The 19,641-nt window shown below is 48.1% G+C and overlaps 1 protein-coding gene across 2 annotated transcripts in view; it reads right to left on the bottom strand.

Annotated features, from left to right (window-relative positions):
- GNAO1 (G protein subunit alpha o1) overlaps positions 1 to 19,641 on the bottom strand; it is a 149,182-nt gene that overhangs the window by 16,057 nt on the left and 113,484 nt on the right. The window contains exons 5-7 of one of the 2 annotated variants that reach the window (XM_076349384.1): positions 11,336 to 11,464; positions 10,493 to 10,622; positions 2,330 to 2,483 (exon numbers count right to left, since the gene is read on the bottom strand). In XM_076349384.1, coding sequence (XP_076205499.1) covers positions 2,330 to 2,483; positions 10,493 to 10,622; positions 11,336 to 11,464 — 413 coding nt within the window. The remainder of the gene's footprint in view (positions 1 to 2,329; positions 2,484 to 10,492; positions 10,623 to 11,335; positions 11,465 to 19,641) is intronic. The other variant, XM_076349383.1, reaches the window with a different exon arrangement.

The following is a 19,641-nucleotide window of genomic DNA, read 5'->3' as shown; positions in this document are numbered from 1 at the left end:
GCAAAGCAGGGGCGAGCAAGCTTAAGTGTGTGCTGGGGTCTAAAGTCTGGACTTAACGTTAGCACAAGCTAACTTCCAACTTTTAATGGTATTGCTGAATGCCTTGGGGTGAGAGATTCTTCACCCCTGATTCAGATCCCTGTTGGATCAGTGGAAGGACTTTCAGCCTTCAGACTTCCAGCCCTCTCTGATGGCGCGAGAGAGACAAGAGGTCTGTGGAGGGTCCCTGGCATCGTGATAACTCCCAGCTTCCAGAACAGCACCTCGAACGAATTTAGAGCATCTTTGGGGTACTCTGAGATTTGGGGAGGACTGGTTTTGTTCACTTGGGGCTGAAGTGCTCCAGAAACAAGCTATATTTTTTTTCCTCTGCATAGTCAGCTGAGAGCTTAGCTACATGTGTACGAGGGTCTGCCTCCCCCACTGAACTCCTCTCTTAGGCTGGGATAGCTTTGGAAGGAAAAGTTACATCTAAAAAGACATATCCAAAGTTATATCTAAAAAGACATTCCCTCTTGTTCTAGTCTCTCTGCCATCAGGGATCTGTAAGAATATTATTTCAGAGTGGGATTACTGGGAGACTTCAGTGAAGATCCACAAAACCAGGTCCACAAAATGTGATCAGGAAGGAGTGAAAGGTGCAGGTTTGCTTCATGGAGAAAAGGGAAAAAGGAAGAGGGCATGATAAAAACCTTCCGGTATATAGAAGCGCTGCTATAAAGAGGATGGTGATGAGCTGCTTTACAAGCCATCCAAAAGATGGCACGCAGGAAATTTGCAACCAGAAAAATTTGGGGTTGGCTTTATTGTGAGCTGTCAACTGTAAAGACTGTGAAATTTCCATTATTAGATCTTTTTAGACAAACATGTCAGGCATATATTGGTTCTGTCTGGACCAAGCAGACGAGTAGATGGCTGAAATGTCTTGGTAGTGACAAACATCCAAACCTTCCCTGGAGAGGAAGCCTGAAGATGTTCTTCTGAATTCAGATGCAGTCGTTCAGTTCCATGGTCATAGACCATTCAGCCCAAAGCAGAAATGATGGATCGCTTTTGCCTATTCACAGTGAAAAATCAAGTGCTCAGAGATAGGAAGATCTGGTTAATAATTTGTTGGCCTGCCCAGAAATGTGACGCTCTTGGTACTGCCGGTTCACAACTACGTTTCCTGACAAAGAGATCTGCTTCTCTGTCTGTCGGCTTGATTCATCTAGATGTCTCCAGTGAGCTTAAATAATTCATGACGATAAAAGTTTATTTTTATGCTGTCTCGGAATGGTAATGAGGGTTCGTGGAAGCTGGCGAGATGCAGTGGGAAGCGGCGGGGTGCAGCTGCAGCCTTTGCACGGGTGATGTATTCTCATCATTAGCAGGTCAGATGCCAGGCAGCTAGCAGAAGCGAGGGCTTCTTGCACGCTGCCCTGTTGCAGAGCCTCTGCTCTGATCTCCAAGTCTCACTAAGGCCTCCTTCTCCCCAGCCAAGCTCAGGGCATGGCTTGCTGCGCCTCTTCCCTGTTTGCACTATGGGTTAAGAGGTGTGGGTGGCCAATGCATGAGAAAAGCAACCGCCTTGTTTTCTATCTGCATTTGACTGGAAGCGTTTCCATGTCCAGATGCTTGATGTCAGTGAGCCTGAGAGCGAGACTGGGGACCTCCTAAACTAACGTAATAAAAATTTACAGCTTGAGCTGAAGCAGCCAAGCTGTGGGACCTGCTGTCTGCACACCGGAGGGCTGATCCTGCAGCCCCTCGGTGCCTGGCAGTGGGGTAGTGGCCAGGAACCGCAGAGTTGTGGTCAGTCAGGACCCACAGGGAAACGTGATGGGTTATGAAACAGCAAAGCTGAACTCCAGCTGAGGACAGCCTAACAAACCCCGTGTGTTGGTCTCCCGGAGACCAGTTACCCATTTGTAACGGTTAAGCTCACTGCGTCTTTCTGAGAGACCTGAAAGAGGGTTCATGTTCCCGAGCGACGCTGGGAACCAGGGCATGGGTTTAGGGAGTGTGCTGCCAGCCCCACACCTGCAGGTGTTGGCTCAGCATCGAAACCCCCCGTGGGGCAGAGATCAAACACCCTGCTTGGTGGTGGTGGCCCTTTGCTGGCAAAGAACTTGGGTTTAAGTCATCCTCACGCTTTAAGTGGACCACTAAACATGGTGGGGGTGATCCTATGGCATTTATTGAAATAAAACTTGCAGGGAAGCGAATGGCAGCTCTAGCCATGCATCTTTAGCCTCATTGCCTGCAATACACCACAGTATCAGCCTGGACGGGAAACGCTCCGTGATCCCTTTGCTATGCATTCCTGTACAGCCAGCTTTCTCATTACCTGTATACTCAGGAAAGCAGATAGTCAGTGGAGATTTCTTAATTTTCTCCTCAAATATGTCCTTCTTGTTTAGAAAGAGGATGATAGATGTATCTGTGAACCATTTGTTGTTGCAGATGCTGTCAAAAAGCTTCAGTGATTCGTGCATGCGGTTCTGCAACAGAAAGGAGAAATCACATCAGGCCAAAGACAGCGACTGGGGGATGTTCAACATGTAGGGAAATCTAAAACAACTAAATTAAGGAGGAAAACAAAAAAGAGAAAAGCTACGATATACGTAATAAATTCATGTATACATACAGCTGAACGTATACATAGACAGATGCAAGCCCTATAACATTTGGCATACAGTTAGTAACTTAAGGGCATTTAACTATACAGAGCTGTTTTGATTTTGCATAGCATATCATTTACAGGATCCCAGCTCATAGAAATCATCATGCACCATGCATGGATGGGGAGTTACTTTTGCCCTTTGATCAGATTTATGTGTCGGTGTAGCTCATGCAGATTTTCTAAAACGTTTTCATTAATTTTTTAATTTTTTGTTTTTACTTTCTCGAGTGTGTGTAGCACACAACTGGTTGGATACATTAACCAAGGACTGGTAGATCCTTGAATTAATCTAGAGTTGGAAGCAGACATCAAGGTGACATAATTTTGGAAATGACCTTGCCGTGACCTTTGCCTGGTTTTGTTATTTTGTTTAGTGTTGTTGTCTGTTGTTGGGCTTTTCTTTTTTTTAATTTTTTTTTTAGTTCTCTTGGAAGATGGCTCAACAGAAAGTGTCTGGCAGAGAGGAAAAAAAAGTGAAAAAGGAAGAGGAAATAGTACAAAAAGGAAAAACATAGCGAAGGGCATCTAAGAACAACGAGACTAGAAGTCAGGCAGCTACCACTGATGTTAGCTCATGCCTCTAGAAGAACATTAGCTACTCGCCAGCAGAAGAGCCATACGTTCAAGTGCACGCACAGCGAGAAGTCAGCGTTTTGGTTATAGGTCATGCAAAAAAACGACACAGGAAAGGAGAGAGATAAGAGGAATGAAAAAAACAGACCAGTTAGAGAGTTGCAAAGTCCGCCACATGGTTTTATGGTGGTGGAAAGAGCTCACGGCAAAGTCAACCAAGTGTCATGTTCCCTGCTGCTTTCAACTCTCAACTCGGTTTTTCTTTGGTTTTTTTTTTTTTTCTCGGTTCAAGAGAAGCTTCATACCTGCCAAATTTGGTTGGTCTCTCAAATGCTCATTTTTTGGCCTTTGTTTGGCTAGATAAGGTCAGACGGCCGAGGAAAAGCTGTGAAGGTGCCGAGGCTGGCGATGTTTGGCGCGCGAGGCCGACGCCGGAGTGCGCACGCCGGTCGCGTGGCCATCTCTCAGCCGGGAGCCGGGTAGCGGAGAGAGCAGGCGCGGTGAGGACGAAGCACACCCAAGAGTCAGGGGTTATCAAAGGCAAAGCATGGTACAGACCAGACCGGCTCCTCGGCTTTTCCCAGCGGCATCTCCTTGGGACAGCACTCCCCAAACCCGCTAGTGCACATACGAGACTGGTTACAGCGACCGCAGGAGATACGCAAGAGAGAACAGGGCTGCACAGTCTTGTTGCTGGAGTTTTTTTGGGGCGGGTGTAGCATGTCCCCCCCCACCAGATTTGGAAATTCAGAGTGGTGCAGGAGACAGCCGGGGGCTTTCACCCCTCTCCCGCTCCATTTCACACCCACGCTGGCAGCATAATTGAGCCCAGCACTTTACCGATTAACGCTTTCCTTTTCATTGATACACTTTAGCTGCTGCTGAATGTTTTGTTTAGATAAAAGTGGCTCTGGGGATGAAGGAAACATCCGATCTGACCCAGAGTGAAACAGGACGCGCGCGATTTGCTGTACCGTATACCACATGCTTTGCTACCAGACTTGAAATGACCGAGCATCTCCCCGCCGTGCATTGTACTGACACACGGGGAAGACGCGGTCATGTACAAATGTAAAAATGTATTTACTTATTGGGTCTCAGTTGCAAGATGTTCGCTTATCTGCATCATCCCGTGTCTGTGTGCTGTTTTTTGCTAACCCAGTTTGTACTGGCTGGTGGGGAGCCCCAGAGCAAAGCTCCTCTTTGCTACTTGTGGTGTCAAAATTGTAACCATGTAGAAACCTGCAAAGGTTTTGTACAGGAGTTTCTTGGCTACCCAAAGCCTTTGGGAGGAGAGAAGAAAGCGGAGGGCGGTCAGGGGAACAGAAAGCAAACACAATTAACTGTTTTTTAAGCAGGGTCCCTCACAGAACATTTTTAATGACATTTTTATCACCCTTGCTGATTTAAAATAAAAGCACGGAGAAACACACGAATGCTGCTCGTGGGTTAAACCCGTACCTCATCTGCAGCAGCCATCAGCCTGGAGGTCACCGTACTTACCACGCTGCCCCTCGCCAGCACCGCCGTACCACGCTGCACAGCCCCGGCGGGGAGCAGCGGTGTGCAACTGCACCTCGTGGCACGGGAAGCACGATGGGTGACATCGGTTTTGGTTAAGAAATAGAATCTGAGGACTTCTCCTGAGCTGGGCTTCGCGGTTAGGTGGAGCTGACTTTCCTACAGTAGCAAGACTACATAAGGATCCTACAGAAATCCTTCTGCTTTGCTTATATGGTTTGATTAATTTGCGTTAATACCTGTTAGGAAATGAGAGCGTTTTCCCAAGAAACAGTGACTCCTAGCGTCCAGTCGTAACCAGAATATACACACAGCACAAACCAATACATCCCTGTAGAAAATGAGTTACAGTAAAAATCCTCTATTCCTTTCAAGTTCCAGAAACAAGTTTCGAAGCTTCCTAAGGCTGCCTGACCCGGCTTTCTGGTCTCTACATGTTGCTTTTTCCCCCAGCTCTGCCGGTTAGCTGAGTAAATATAACCACCGCTCTGCCCACTCCTCCTTGTTTACCTGGGAAAGGTTCTGGTCTTAAAATCCATCTTTTCCTTCCCCATCACTAAAGAGAAGGCGACATTATTCAAAACCAAGGAACCGCTTTCCATGCGTGGCAAAGGTGCAGAGCAATATTCCGGTGAGCTGGTACAGATGCTCCTGTTGCCGTACCTTGGTGCCACGTTGGAAATGCTGTTGCATCCCAGGAGGACTCCCGGGAGCCCACGCATGGACGCAAGCTGTCCCGGTGCCAGCTAACATCGGGAATGCCTCGCTGCCTCCCTTGCCTTTCCCATCCTAACTGTTATTAGTTTAATAGATGTTTGTAGGAGACCTCCAACAGCTCAGGCAGGCCTTGGCTGAGATGTGAGGATGGGGAGGCAGTCTCCGGGTACCACATGTAAAAGGACAGGCTGCTGCTAAAGGAGGAGTGAGAAGTTAAGGCCCCCAAATAATCCCCCTCCTACCAGTAAATCCACAGTGAAAGACCCTTTTAGTCCCTTAAAGCTTCCCCAGGGCCCCTCTCAGGAGCACCTGTGCTGCTGTGATGGGGCAGATGCGCCCACTCTGCTAGGAGGCATTAAAGATCACACTTCTCATACTTTTATATGAAGTGATATAAATTATTTCACCTGCTTTTGGACCCATTGTGCTGCTTTTTCCTACTTTATGTTGGGCCTATCATTAAGGGAAGGGCTCTTGAAACATTGGCTTCTTAATGTCACTTCCTATTTCAAAATCAGCATTATAAATCCTTACGCCTGCAAATGCCTTACACCCCAAGAAGGAAAGCAGCCCCACCAGCCATGTTACAGAGGAATAACCACTCGCCCATACAAATTAAAAGTCCAGTTAACTTTTCCTGTGCAGGACAAGAGACAGAATTGCTTATAGCTGAGTTCAGATGTCATTGCACAACCGTGTTCCCATCGCTGAGGTGAAGGGCAAACAGCTTTCTAATGAGTGTGAGGGAGAAAGAATGATGCGGTCAAGACTCTGCCCAGGCAGAAACACACTCATAAACCCCATCTTTTTTTCACCAGAGCATGGGAGGAGACCTGGTTATTTCTGCAACACACAGTTGATTCAATCTTTTTTGTTTTCCTTGGTGATTAAGTGCTAACTGTCATGCGAACTATAAGGACACTGACGGTAATCCTAAGCACAGAAACTCCATATTCCCCCTCCTGCTTATATTTCCTAAGATGCCCAAGCCACTTCCACTTGCTTTGTCACTCCTAAGGCAATTTCTGAGCACTGCAATTCAATTTTCCTTGCCCAATGACAGCAGAGACAGCACGCTAACCAGGTCATGCAATGAAATACAAACCAACAGGCCAACACTAATGCACATCAAGGGTCACCAGCACAGCGCCTTCAACCCACCCCATGCTCAGCAATGGCGACACGAACAATACTTCCATGTCTTGGCTAGATATGGATGACCTAAATATCTTAGTTTCAGAGGCAGCAATGTGCAGCATGAACATCTCCCTCTCTTGGCATGACTCCTTTGAATTTGTGAGGAAAAAACCAAACAGGATGGTCTCAGTTCCCACGACAGGTCCCATGCCATTGCTGTATTTTTTAAAATTCCTTTAGGAATTCCATTTAGAAGGAACAATGCAAGTCTACCTTTGTTAATCGTCTTCTCCAGTTCTACCGATTAATACGACTGCTGTCCCTCTCTCCTCCCAGATTACAGATCTGAGGCTTTTCCTCCTGTAACCTCAGCTTATAAAACATAAAGATAAGTCACAAATGAGCCAAAATAGCCTCGTTATGCAAAGACATAATCCATGGAGTTGTTCAGTCAAAGCAGGGTGTTCCTACTGTGTACAAATATGGCAGAGCCCTGCAACTCCTTGTGATGGACGCGGTAAAGGCAGATGCAGAGGCGGGTGTTATACCTTGAAGACAGTGTCCTGTGAGTTGGATGGGCTGGGCAGAGGGTGTAATTTTGCCTTGTGAGCTCTAGCTGTGGGCTGTGGCTGGCAGCAATGGGACTGGGTGAAGGCGCTGCTTGAATTTCCCTGTAGGTTTGCTCCTCTCCCCTGGGAGCCGGGCACGCAGGGAAGCAGTTTAGATCTCCAACAGCGGCGTGAGAAGGTGTTTGGGGCAATGGGAGAGGCTGGATTCAACAGCACCAGTGGTTTCTATGCAAAGCGTGGTCTTTATGGGTGTATGGGCCTAGAAATCACAGATGCAGAAAGTTTTCTTTATTTTATTTATGTCTTTCTGATCCGGACACAGAGAAGTACATGCTTTCCTCCTTTCCCACCGTGTTGCTCTTTGTGGCAGGGAACTGGAGAGAAAATATATCCCTTATAAAAGAGTACCTGGTCTTAGGGAGTGATGGCTTCGCACACAATAGCCCTTTTTTAGCTGCTGCAGGAGGATGGGTGCTCAGTCTTTTAAAACAAAGAGTGCAATAAGCCATAAAAAAACTTTACAAGTGTAGAGCTGTGCTTTAATTTTAAGGGCAGGGACAGGTCAGGGGGCATTTCACCCAGCCTTGTTTAACCAGCTCTTTGCTCAGTCTCTTTTGAAAGGATTCACGGTAAACCTGTTGTTCATGAGCTTTTTTCAGTGAGACAAGCTGACCCTACAACTACACTGGTCCCAACGCTTGCGCTAACCAAGCTTAACAAGGCGAGCCCCTGCTCTGTGTTAAGCTGACTTTATCTGAACTGCAGTTTCATCTGCCTGAAGTGCGGTTTGACTCAGAGAAGTGCAAAAAGACCCTGTGAAATCCTGTGATTATTGTCAACAGGGCGCCGAGCGCATGAGGAAAAGCTGTTCTCTCCACGCACTGGCTTTGCAAGCATTTTTTTGGGCACCTGAGATGCAGTAGGGCTGTTTCCCTCTCATGGCTCCACGCCAGCAATGAAAGCTCTACAAGCCTTTTCATATTCACAGAGACATCTGTACAGCCCCCAAACCTTCAGTGGCTTAATACAGCTGGAAGTGCCTGGACCGTAGTAAGCATCTCTATAGAAAATGAAGATGGAGGAGCAGCATCCAGCTCACTCTCTCAGCTGCCTCCTCTTTGTGTTTTCTAAGTGAGAAGCAATAAAAGCTGATTTACGTCATTAAAGCCAGCAGATGTGACGGATGCAGACAGACGGCAAGACTGAAGAGATGCTGCTTCTACTGCTGAGTTTTTGGAGAGGAACCACGTTAGCAGGGAGGAGAGTGAGTGCTTGGGGGTTCAGCTGGGAGAGGACCGAGTCTGTGGGCGCCACGTTTTCCACCTGCCATTTGTCCTGGGGGTATAATAGGGCAGACAAGATCCGACACCGTCTTTTTTTCCTATTTGCACTGGCCTTGCTCAGGGTTGTTTATTTGGGTTAGGCGGGGGCGTCCTGCAGGCACGGCGGTGGCGATGCCGAATCCTTTCCCCGTTTACACCGAATGCGTAAATGAACAGCAGCTGCCTCTGCCCTCCTGCTGCTCAGCATCCCCAGAAACGCTTTGTGAAAAGGGATTGAAATAGCAAACAAATGTCAGCTTGCCTGCTTTCCGGACGCAAGAGCAAAGTTGGAGCTGCTCAAATCCCAGTTTCTGCAGCAGGGCACTTCAGGGGGGTAGGCTGAACTGGCACCCTCCTCGTCACCAGGGTGGTACTGGGTGATGGACAGTCACTGGCAGAGCTCAGCATCCGCAGGAAAGATGCTGTAACCTCCATCTCAGAGGAGCTGAGTTAAGGCTGACATTTAAAAAATGGCATTGGCTTTCAAGCCCTTCCATTTTGTGCTCTGTGGCTTTGAATCACAGGCTCTGGCTTGTGTAGACTGGCGCCCAAAGGTGACCTGTATTAAAGGCTACCTTTGGCTTCACGGTTTGGTTGTCACAGCCCAAGTTATACCTACAGAGCACCTTGCTCTCTGCTCAGATCACAGCTTCGCTCCCTGCCCCCTGGGTCTGCCCTCTCCCTGCGCATTCTTCTTTATCTCCTGGGTGTGTTTCCCCTGCCCAGCTGCAGAGCTCTACGGCATTGAGCTAATGGCTGGGTTTTTCAAATCATGTCAGGAGATTTTGGTTCCTTCCCAGTAAATCCTACAGGACTGAGCATCCTTGAGCATGTCAGGGCCAGGGTCAGAGGGAAGTGACAACTGAGGATTATAAATAAGCAGACACGAGACGGTGTAGGGTGTCTCAGTCAGTCTGGAGGGAACGTAGTCGTGATGTTAATATCACCCTGAATTCTGGCATCAATACGACCCAAACAACCAGGTGACTTCATCAAACAGTTTGCCAGGGCTCATAAACCTGTCTCAGAAGAGGCTAGAAACCACAGCCCTGCCCTTTTTGGGAAGACACAACTGATACCTAACTGCAATCTTTCCCTCGATTCCTTCCTCATCAACAGCTTTCTGCAAGCCTGACAACTTTACCAGCAGGGGAATAAAGACCCTCAGAGAGAGAGCTGGCAGGAGAGAGCCCTCCATGCTGCCGCAGACTGGGCACAGATTAAATCATTACCAAAGCCTGAGTATGGCCTCCGACTTCTTTTCGTTAGACAAAGGCAACTGGGTGCTGGCTCAGTCATCGTTAGTCCCAAAAGCATGCGTCCCACACACACTGAATGAGCAGCCAGAAGACAGTAATGAGTCTTCTTGCATCCTTTCTGTGTATTTAATTCACTTGTATTAATTGCACTCTAATACTAGGGAGTACACAGCTCCTCACTAGCTTTGTTTCCAGATGGTATTTTGAGCCTAATGTCACAGTGGGAAGTCATAAAAGCTCTCCTAGAGCAAATTACCTGAGGAATCAAACAGTCCCAGTCTCACTCAGGAAAATGAATTTCTGTAGCCTGAAGAAATAGGTTATACTCCTACCCCGAGCCTGCCTCGGGTGTGCATGGCCGTCCTGCACCTCTGCACCACGGCATGACCGCTTCCTTACGGTTGTTTTAAAAGCCCACCTAGCTATATCTCCTCTTTCTGGATATAGGGTCCCGTTAACATTTTGAAAACACACAGTTCAGCTAGAAAGGAGAAATAAAACACTGCGACTTTACCAGTGCAAGGAAGCGTTACCTGGGCATGCAGGACTTGATTTTGAAAAGTGTGGAGGAGGACAAATCTCCCCAGGATTTCAGAGTCAAGGGGGAGTGACTGACAAAAGCACATTACTGTAGCACCCCAGTGAGCATTCGGTGATCTCTGAGCAGTTGCTGGCTACGCAGTATCCCATAAAGAAGTGTCGGGGCCTCCAAGACCCAGTTAGACTCACCGTGGTTTCGTCTTCATGGAGCACCTGGTCATAGCCACTCAGCGCAACGCAGAAAATGATCGCTGTGACATCCTCAAAGCAGTGAATCCACTTCTTGCGTTCTGACCGCTGGCCCCCGACATCAAAGAGCCTACAGCACAGGAGAGGGCCATCAGCACGCGCTCTTTCTTTGTTATGAGGAAACTTTAGCAGTCTTAGCATTTTCTGACCATACGGTCCCTGGAAGGCCCCAAACACAAAGCAACTTTAACCACTGGCTGGGTCTTCTCCAGAGCCTGGAGCCGAGGAGGACCAGGAGGAGCAGTTACAGCTAGGGATGTGGGGATTTGTGGGAGAGCCTCAGCAGCGTGCTGTGTCCCAAAGGGTCTGCGGAGGTGGAGACCGCACGCTCTTGAGTTTTATATGCTCTAAATATTGTGTGTGCGGCTTTCTGTCTTCATGCCCTCTTCTCTCTACTGGCTGGCATCATGAAGGTCAATATATAGCGTTAACCACATGTGATAGACCCACATGTGATTTTAGGGAAAAGATTTGGCCAAATATTATTACATTTATGAGGCTTGATCGGACTTGGGGCCAATCTCATATTATACCTCCCAACAAAGAGGTGTCATTTGGGTTAGAAGAAGGTACCGTGAGCTCCTATTTTAAAGGCAGTGATTTTCAAGACAAGATTGCCAAACATTGCATAATGTTGACCCTCAGAAACACCGTGTCCTCTGCAGTGGGAGCCATCCGTGCATTAACCAGCAATTTAACAATTTCTCCTTTGGGAGCTATGGGGAAACCCTGTGACAAATAGATACCCTGAAAATTTACTGGTACGTGCAGTTTTAGACTAACCTGAAGTGGAGGTTTTTGAATGTGAAGTGGGTTTCTACGATGCCAGTTGTTTTGACCCTGGTTCGGAGGATATCCTGCTCCGTGGGCTGGTAGTCTGCAGCTCCGATTCGATCTAAGCTGTCTAGGTAGCTAAGAGAAGAAGGGAAAAGAAAGAGAAAACAGGTAGGATTAAGACACACAGTAATCTTTGTCAATCTCAGATGAATCCTTCAGCTTCCTATTAATCTTTTTCAATCTCATTTTTCATGGCTGAATGTACTGTAGTTAAAGGAAAAAAAATCCTATTCTGGGGAAAAAGAAACGTTAACAAACCCCACTAACCTAAGCATAAAATCTGATAGTGAGCTGAAAGCAGGAAATTAAGTGTGCGTGCGTTGTGAGCCCTGATTGCAATCTGTGAAAATACACAGTTTTAATATTACTTGCTATTTTTATTCCCTGGGGGACGAAGGTCCCACTTGGTCCATTGTGCTGGATGCTGTACACACACGTGCTTTTCTGTAAGGGTTTATTCAGATAAGAGGTTGGAGCATATAGGTCTCACTCCCAGAACAGACAGGTTGAGTCACCTTTGGGAGATGCCTCTGTCTCTGCTGGGAAAGGAGGGAGCTTGCTCTGACGAGATGCCTTGCTTTCAGTCAGCTCAAATGAAGGGAGATGAATCTGCCTGAGTGAGTCACTGCTTCAGTTTGAAATCCAGCGTAGGGCTGGGACTGCGGGAGACGCAGCGCTTGGACAAAATCCAGGGGCCTGCTTAGATGGTGATAACCTGGGCGTATAAATCGGGGGTTTTTGGGGGGTAGAGGGGAGATTTAGCTTTCTAAAACACTTGGATAGTTTTAGAACGTTTACCCTTATTCTGCTCTAGGCTTAAAATCTATGAACACAGGCAATGCCTCCACGGGCTGAAACTTTGGGTAGGAAGTCCTGTCTTTTGGAGTGAAATGTTTTTATAGAGGAACCCAACAGCTGTGCACATATGACCACAATCCATTTTTTCATCCACATTCAAGACAATTTTTCAAAACAACTCAGCCCAACTAAATATAATTTATAAAGAAAAGAGGAATTTGGATCACAATTTAATATGAATTATAAACAGAGCTGCATCACACAGTGAAGTCTTTCTCACCGGCATTGAACTGCATGCAGACACTCCAGTTCCTCTTAAAGGGGGTTTGATGTGCATTACAGGGCCTAAATGCCTACCTCTAGCCCCAGGAGCATCAATCTAATGCACATGAGATGCTTTCAATATACTGTGAATATAGGAAAGCAGGTCTGTGCATGAGCAGTGGTCTCGCCCTTCGATCTCTGTGCTTCTGGCAGCCTGGATGTCACCCAAAGAGGCAGCGGGGAAGGAGGTGAGATGCCGGGGGCAGGATGGGAGGGTTCCCGTTCAGGTGTTGGCCAGAGGATGGCAGCTTTGCCCAATGCAGCTTGCAGAGAATAAAGAGTAGTAAGAGGAGCTGTGCAGTTGTAGGGAAGGAAAAGACATTTTTGTCTCTGGTGAGTACGAGTTCACTGGTGAGTGCAAGAAGGTATGAGCAGGAACCATTCACATAAGGTAGCCATGATGTCTAAGCTTGACTTTCTCTTTCAGTTTAGCTAAATGCGATTTTTTTTTTTTTTAAACAAAGAGTGTGGATTTAGTCCTGATGCGTAACCCAATCACACTGACTTGGTAGTGAGCACACTTCCCCCGTGCCTTGCCAAAGCACATCCCGCTTGGCCTGAACGCGCCGCCCTGTCCTGCCCCCAGAGATGCCTTCCCGGCTGCATCAGCAAGCAAGAAAAGGCTTTCCATTTGTGTCCTGGAGGGAGTGCTCTGAGCCAAGCCTCCGGAGCAAGACGCCTAACGTGCCAGGGGTGTGCACTCGACAAAACTCATTGCCACCAGCTTTCATGCCTACCCCGCTAGCCTGGAAAAACAGACAGACAACCAAACTCTACGCTAAGGTGAAAAACAAACCTCACCCCGCTCGCATCATGTATTTTGGCTGCCCATCATTTTTATCATTCATTTTTGCTAAAGAACTACAAGAATCACATCACCCAGAGAAAAGTATATAAGCTAAGCAGGCTTATTTTTATTGTGCCCTTTTTCTAGCATTTAAAGCCATTGTGGTTTTGTGACAGATGCTCCTTTAATAGCCTTATGATGGGCCCTGGATGGATGAATGGGGCTTCATTTGAAATCAGATCCTCCGCTGTGACGGCTGAAGCCACGATCACTCATCTATTCACAACTGGTGTCAACTCCTGTTATTTAAGAGACAGCTGCATTTCTTCACATGTCCCCGCAGACCCAGGCAGCTCTGCAGTGCTGTTATTCAGAGACCCAGCCTCTCCTCTCTCCTCAGGAACAAAATACTTCAAGGTGATGATAAAAAGTGGAGGTGTAAGAGAGGGAAGGATTTTCTTTCCCTCTTGCAGCTCTTGGCAGTTACCCTGAAGACCTTTATCACTTCCTCCATCTTCATTTTCTGTATTTTCCTATGATTCAACTCTCTTCAATTTAACGTTCCCTATTAATTATTCTTGCCTTTGAGATCCTCCTTTAATGCTGGGAGTGCAGCAAATGAAGAAATCTATTGCAAACTGGTCAAAGGACTCGGCATCACAGCAGCACAGTGACAGAGTAGTTCGTTACTGTAATTACCGCCTTCAACCTGCAATGATTTGCTTGTGAACAGCAGCATCCTTTAAACCCCAGGCCGTGTACTGGGACTTCAGGGCGTTCTCATGCTCGCTACTGGTGTGCACAGCCTACGGCTCTTCCATGCAGCGTTCCCCTTGGCTGCCTGACAGCGAATTAGCTCCAGATTTGATTTGATCCTGCATACAACCTGGCTCTGAGGTTTGGAAAGCCTCACCTCCCTTCGCATCCTTGTCCACGGCGGTGATGTAGCCTCATATGCCTGGATCCACCCAAGTTACTCTGGGGGATCAGAGGTGTGGGGGAGCTGATGCAGCCTGCCAGCCTCTCGAGGGGGCAGGATGATAGCGATAGAGGGAGGAGAGCCAAGCAGGATCCATCCCATCCACCCTCTCCTCCCTGACAGCATCCAGCTTCCAATCCCAGTTGGGATATCTCCACAGGAACCTCGGCTGGGGGGTCTCTAGCATCTGTCTGGGTGAGGGCACTGCTTCCCAGTGCTTAACTGGTGCTGTGACAGAGGACTACTCCGTATGCCCAATACTCAGCCTGTCCTGACTTCAGGTGAGCTGAGCTCCGTGAGTCGAGTGCCTCGGGGTCACTCCCACGCCAATGCATCTAGCCCGGCTGCTGGGCACCCCAGCTCCGATACCTGCTTGCCAACACACCCTTTGCCTTTTCTATTAACTCCCCTCTTCATCTCTTTCCTCATCTCTAGTGTTTTCCATCATTCTCCATGTGTTTCTCAATGACTTAAATTCTTTCAGTTGCCTGGGTCTGCTTTTCATCTGTTCCTTGTAGTCTCGATGAGGGTCAGCCATCAGTTTATATGAAGGTATACAATATCTTCAGTGCTGGTTTTGAGGCTGCATTCCAAAACTGTTTACTCCTCTGGCTGCTCTCCCCTAGAATTTCTCCCATCTCAGGCTGCAGCAGATATTTTTTTCCCCTGGATTTGGCCACAGCTGAGCTGGACCCCTTTGGCGTGTGCGCCCCACGAAGCTCAGCTGGAGGAGTGTGCCACGGCACAGCTGCCACGTTAACATCCAGTTGCGGGAATGGGAAGCTCAGGCAGGCTGCTGTTTGGATGCTGAGCTGATTTTAGCTGCTGCTTGTTCTCCTCGGTTCCTGCTGGAGGTATCTCTGAGGCTTCACCAGAGCGCTGGTGCTCCCTGCCCATGCTGCTTGGAAGGACCTGCTGGTCTGCTGGGTGCGAGCCTGAGCTGGCAGAGGGGGGGATGTGATGGGGGTGTCACCTCTTTGGGAACAGGGAAACCCAAGTGGGGACAAATTGCTATACATGGCGCTGGATGACAGCACTCCCAGTATGCCCTTTGAACCACAAATCTCAAGGCCAAACTGTTGCTGGAGATAATTAGTTGTCGCAGCCAACGTGCTCGATGACACATAATCCCCTCAGAAGCTGGCATCTGTTTAACCAGCAGAAACAAGAGCGCTTTGGAGGCCGTGGAGCGAGTGCTCGGCTCCCCCCCTTCCGTGTCATCTTCATTGCACGGTGCTGGCATCAGAGCTCCTTCCACTTTCCAGCTCCAGGGTTTGCACACTGGAGTGGAAGCATATCTGAAATGACACATCAGCTCTTATTTGCAGCCTGCCTTGCCCAGGGCTTGCAGGGGTTAAAAAAAGCTGAAGAAAGGTTAGAAGGTTTTTGAGTACATGAGTAACCCTCTAGCATTTATACTCCTGAGCTGAGCAGCTCCGTTACTGCTTATATCTTTTATTTTAAACGCTTTGTTTTGAAGCAGATTGCAGGTTTCTGAGTCACTCAGTTTATTGGGCTCAGGGAGGTGAAGCCCGACTACATTACGCTGCTAAAAGCAAAATGCACAAGAAATGGCATTTCCCAAATACAGGGAGAGGAGCTCATCGAACTGAGGCTACAAAAGGCAGATACTCTATAAGGACTAGCTGATATTAAATATTTCCACACAGTAATATTGAAAATAGGGAGTAAATAGTTTCTTGTTCCTTCATTTGCTGTTTTCAACAGCACGTGGTAGCAGCACCATTGATGCCGGAGACACTGCATGCAGAAAGGACTGTTGTCGGAGTTATCCCACGGGAACAGACCGCTGGCAGCAGCCTACGTGCAGCGTGTGGATGGGGACCCCTCCCCAGGCCCTCTGCCACCAAGGGAACCTTCTCCCAGGGTTGTACTGCCTATGCCAAAGGCTCTGCTGGCTGCCTTCTCAGATGAAGAGGTGTAGCTGAGGTCACGGGCTGTGGTCAGAGCTGGATACCTGTGGGAAGGCTTACACAGATGTACATGCACGTCTGTTGAGGTTAATGGCAATAAAATGGTTAAACACCTGTTGGCTTTTTCTTGCCTCAAAGGTGATACCTTGGCAGTCTTTTTGCAGGCAGCATCCAGATCGCACTGCGCACACCCGAGGTGCTCACACCGAGCTGAGGCCAAGCTCACGTCCTCAGTGCTCGAGAAGAGGCAGTGCAGTGGCAGCCACAGCTTGGGTCTTGGTCTGGGGCGGGTTTGAGACAGGGGAGTGGGAACTTCAGGAGAGCAAGCCTGGAGACAGCAGCATCTTCCCAGCTGCTCCTCCGTCCTGTCGGTCCTGGCCTCTGTCCATGTCTCCTCCATGAAGGAAAGGCTGTGCGTGGGATACCCCAGCCTCGTTTTGTTGGCTTGCGTTGTATTTGATTGAAAAAGCAGATCCCCATTTGTCAACAGACGCAGCTGAGTCACTGCTGGGTTATTTTCTACTCCGTGTACAGAGGCGCTTGAGGGTCAGCTCCAACATCGTGTCCTGGCAAATGCCGAGTTTTTAATCAAGGTTGTCATGAGTAGGAGTCATCTCATCTAACTCTAGATGTTTATGAGAAGATGTCTCCACCCGAGTGCTCCTTCCTAGTTCATGGATGGAAATGGGCATTTCTAACGTCTGTTATCTGTATCTGACCTTAGCTTGTATCCAAACTTCTTCCTTTCTTTCACTGATGAATGAATAGCTTGATGTGTATTTAGCATTAAACCCATTTAATATTTAGTGACTGTAGAGTAAGGATTCAGAGGATAAGCACTGGGCTTAGGGAGTGTCAGTAGTGACTCTACAACAGCATAGTAAACTCTCATAGTACCTTCCACCAGAAGAGAAAAACTGTGTGGGCGCTGCTTCCCAAAGGTGTGACACAGCTCGGTGTGGCTACCCAGAGCAGCTGGCACTAGGCAAACACTCAGAGGCCGTGGCACTGCAGTGTTTTTCCTGCAGATGCCATGCCCAGCCGTATCTGCTGTATTATTTTAGGGGAAGGGAGAAAAAACCTCCAGCCCACTCTCAGAGTCCAGCACTCATCCAGCACACACAGCGGTGATGCAACACGTGTCTTAAATAATCATCAGTTACGAAAGACTTGAAATGTAGCCAAGCAGCGGCATCGTGTCCCTTCAGAAATCAATCCCACCTAAGGGTAGGGACCACGATGTGCACACGTGTGTGCAGAGCCCTCCTGTCCTCCTAACGAAAGCCAGAAGGCGTTACGTGCTGCTCCTCGGGCGCTTCCAGGTGGGTTATGGCAGGCAGGAGGAAGAGACCTTAGGGGATAAGTAATTCAACTAAGAGGGCAAGAGCATTGTCTGGCATTTTCTGAGCCCAGCCCAGACAAGGAAGGTCTTGGGAATTCGCTCCTGGACTTTAGGCAACGCATTTTGTGTTTCTGGCTGCGTTCCCTGCTCAGCCAGTCCTGCCTCAATGGGAATCACATGAATTACATGGCAGGCTCTGCTGTCCTGCCACTGCTCCCAGTGATAAATCTCATCTCACGTCCAACCAGATGAGATACCGGCATGGACACTCCCTAGCTTCCCTCCCCCAAAGCCAACCAGCGACAAGACACTTCTGGTACCTGCTTCTTGCAAGCTGCCAACAGCAGAAGTGATGGCCACCAGGCCCAGAGATTACTGGGGTTATTTTCCTGAATGAACTCTGCTGGATGCTCTGAGTTTTCATTACTCTCCCCTGGGAAATGAGGAGGATGGTCCCTGCTATTAAAAGGATGGTGCCAAACCTTGACGAGAAGGATGCTACCTTGTGATGCATATTTTTTGCCCTGCACTGAAGCAGGACCCTGCTGCTGGCCAGGGCCACAGGCTGTTTGCTCAGACCTTGCTGAGCGCAAGTGAGAGATGTGTCCATGGAAAAGGAAAAGGAGTCGTGCAGCAGGCTGTACAGGGCTTGTACATCAAGATCAACTTGACAAGTTGATATTAACACTAATGATAAGCAGGAGGAATGAACAAAAGCAGGTTGGAGTTTAGCTGTCCTAGTTAGACTTGCAGTTTTCCAAGGCATGACTGGATCCAGAATAACTTTTAGCATCGCGTGTGGATGAGCAGAATCACTAAACAGCAACCATAAAACAAAGGTACTTCAGGACATAAAGGGTCTCCAGGCGTAAGCTGCTGGTTGGCTTTGCTCAGGGGTGGCGGTTTGGTCAGCAGTATATCATGGTCTTGTTACTGCTGGAATAAAAGGACACTGTGATACAGTCTGAGTTTGTGGTCAGAGAGCTCTGGTTGGGGGAGAGGTGGGCTTTGGAGGAAAAGCCAACGCTAACAACCTACTCAGAAACGGTTTTGGAGCCGCCCTGGGAAAGCAGATGTGGGCTCATCTTTCTGCAATGAAATTTGAAAATTGGACGGTATGTAAGAGGGGATGATAAAGATTTTTTTTACATATTGGAGCCCTTAAAAGAGAAAAACAACGTGTCTGGATCAGATCAATGACCCACCTAGCTCAACTAGTGTCCAAGAGCAGACGTTGAGAGAAGAGTACAAATACAGGGCAAGTATGCAGTACTCAGACAGTTTTCCCAGCCTCCAATACTTCATATGGATAACAGAGTTTCAAAGAGAAGGGTGATATCTTTATAGTTATTACCCCTCAATGATTTTTCTTCCAAAAATCTGTCTAGGCACTTTTTGAAGCAATGTAAACTTCTGCACACATCTGCAGCAAGGAATTTCCCAGCTCAGCTACCCTGTCTGTGAAAAACTGCCTCTTTCTGTTTTTTAAACTGCCATGTCAGAGTTTAACTTTGTTAATTATCGTATGGGAACAGCTGTCCTCTCTCTCCTCCCTGTTCCCCACTAGTTTCTCTGTAGACATCTCCATAGACCTCCACACATCCTCTGTGCGCATCTCTGCTCTGCTCCCGAAACATTCCTGCATGGAAGCTCTTCGGAGCCTTTCATCATGCCAGGAGGGGGTCTTCCTGATCTCCTGGATCCTATCTGAGATGGGGAAAGGAGGGAGCCACAACTGCCTTGTTCTATATGTAACCGTCTGCTTTATGACCACTTAATACGATGCTACTTGGAGAACCAGACAGTTTAACGCCAGCCCCCTCGGAGCTGCTGCATGGGCAGATCTGGCGAACATGGTTTGCTAGCAGTGGTGCGATCCCTTTTAGAAGTGTCCTCATCTGGGCAATACCGCTGTTTATATAAAGCCTCTGTGATTTAAATCATTGTTTAGTGCAGAGCCGCTGACCGCAGGGCACCCTCGCCTTTGTTTTCATAAGCAAAAGTTATTTACGGGGGCTGGATGCATCTTTCCAGCGGCGCTACGTAAATCCGAGCCCGCCAGGATGACGCATGGCTCAGGCTGTGCAA

Source organism: Aptenodytes patagonicus, chromosome 11 (genome assembly GCF_965638725.1).
Source record: "Aptenodytes patagonicus chromosome 11, bAptPat1.pri.cur, whole genome shotgun sequence".
Lineage (NCBI taxonomy): Eukaryota > Metazoa > Chordata > Aves > Sphenisciformes > Spheniscidae > Aptenodytes > Aptenodytes patagonicus.
Note: the sequence above shows the minus strand (reverse complement) of the source record. Positions and strands in the feature narration are given on the sequence as shown.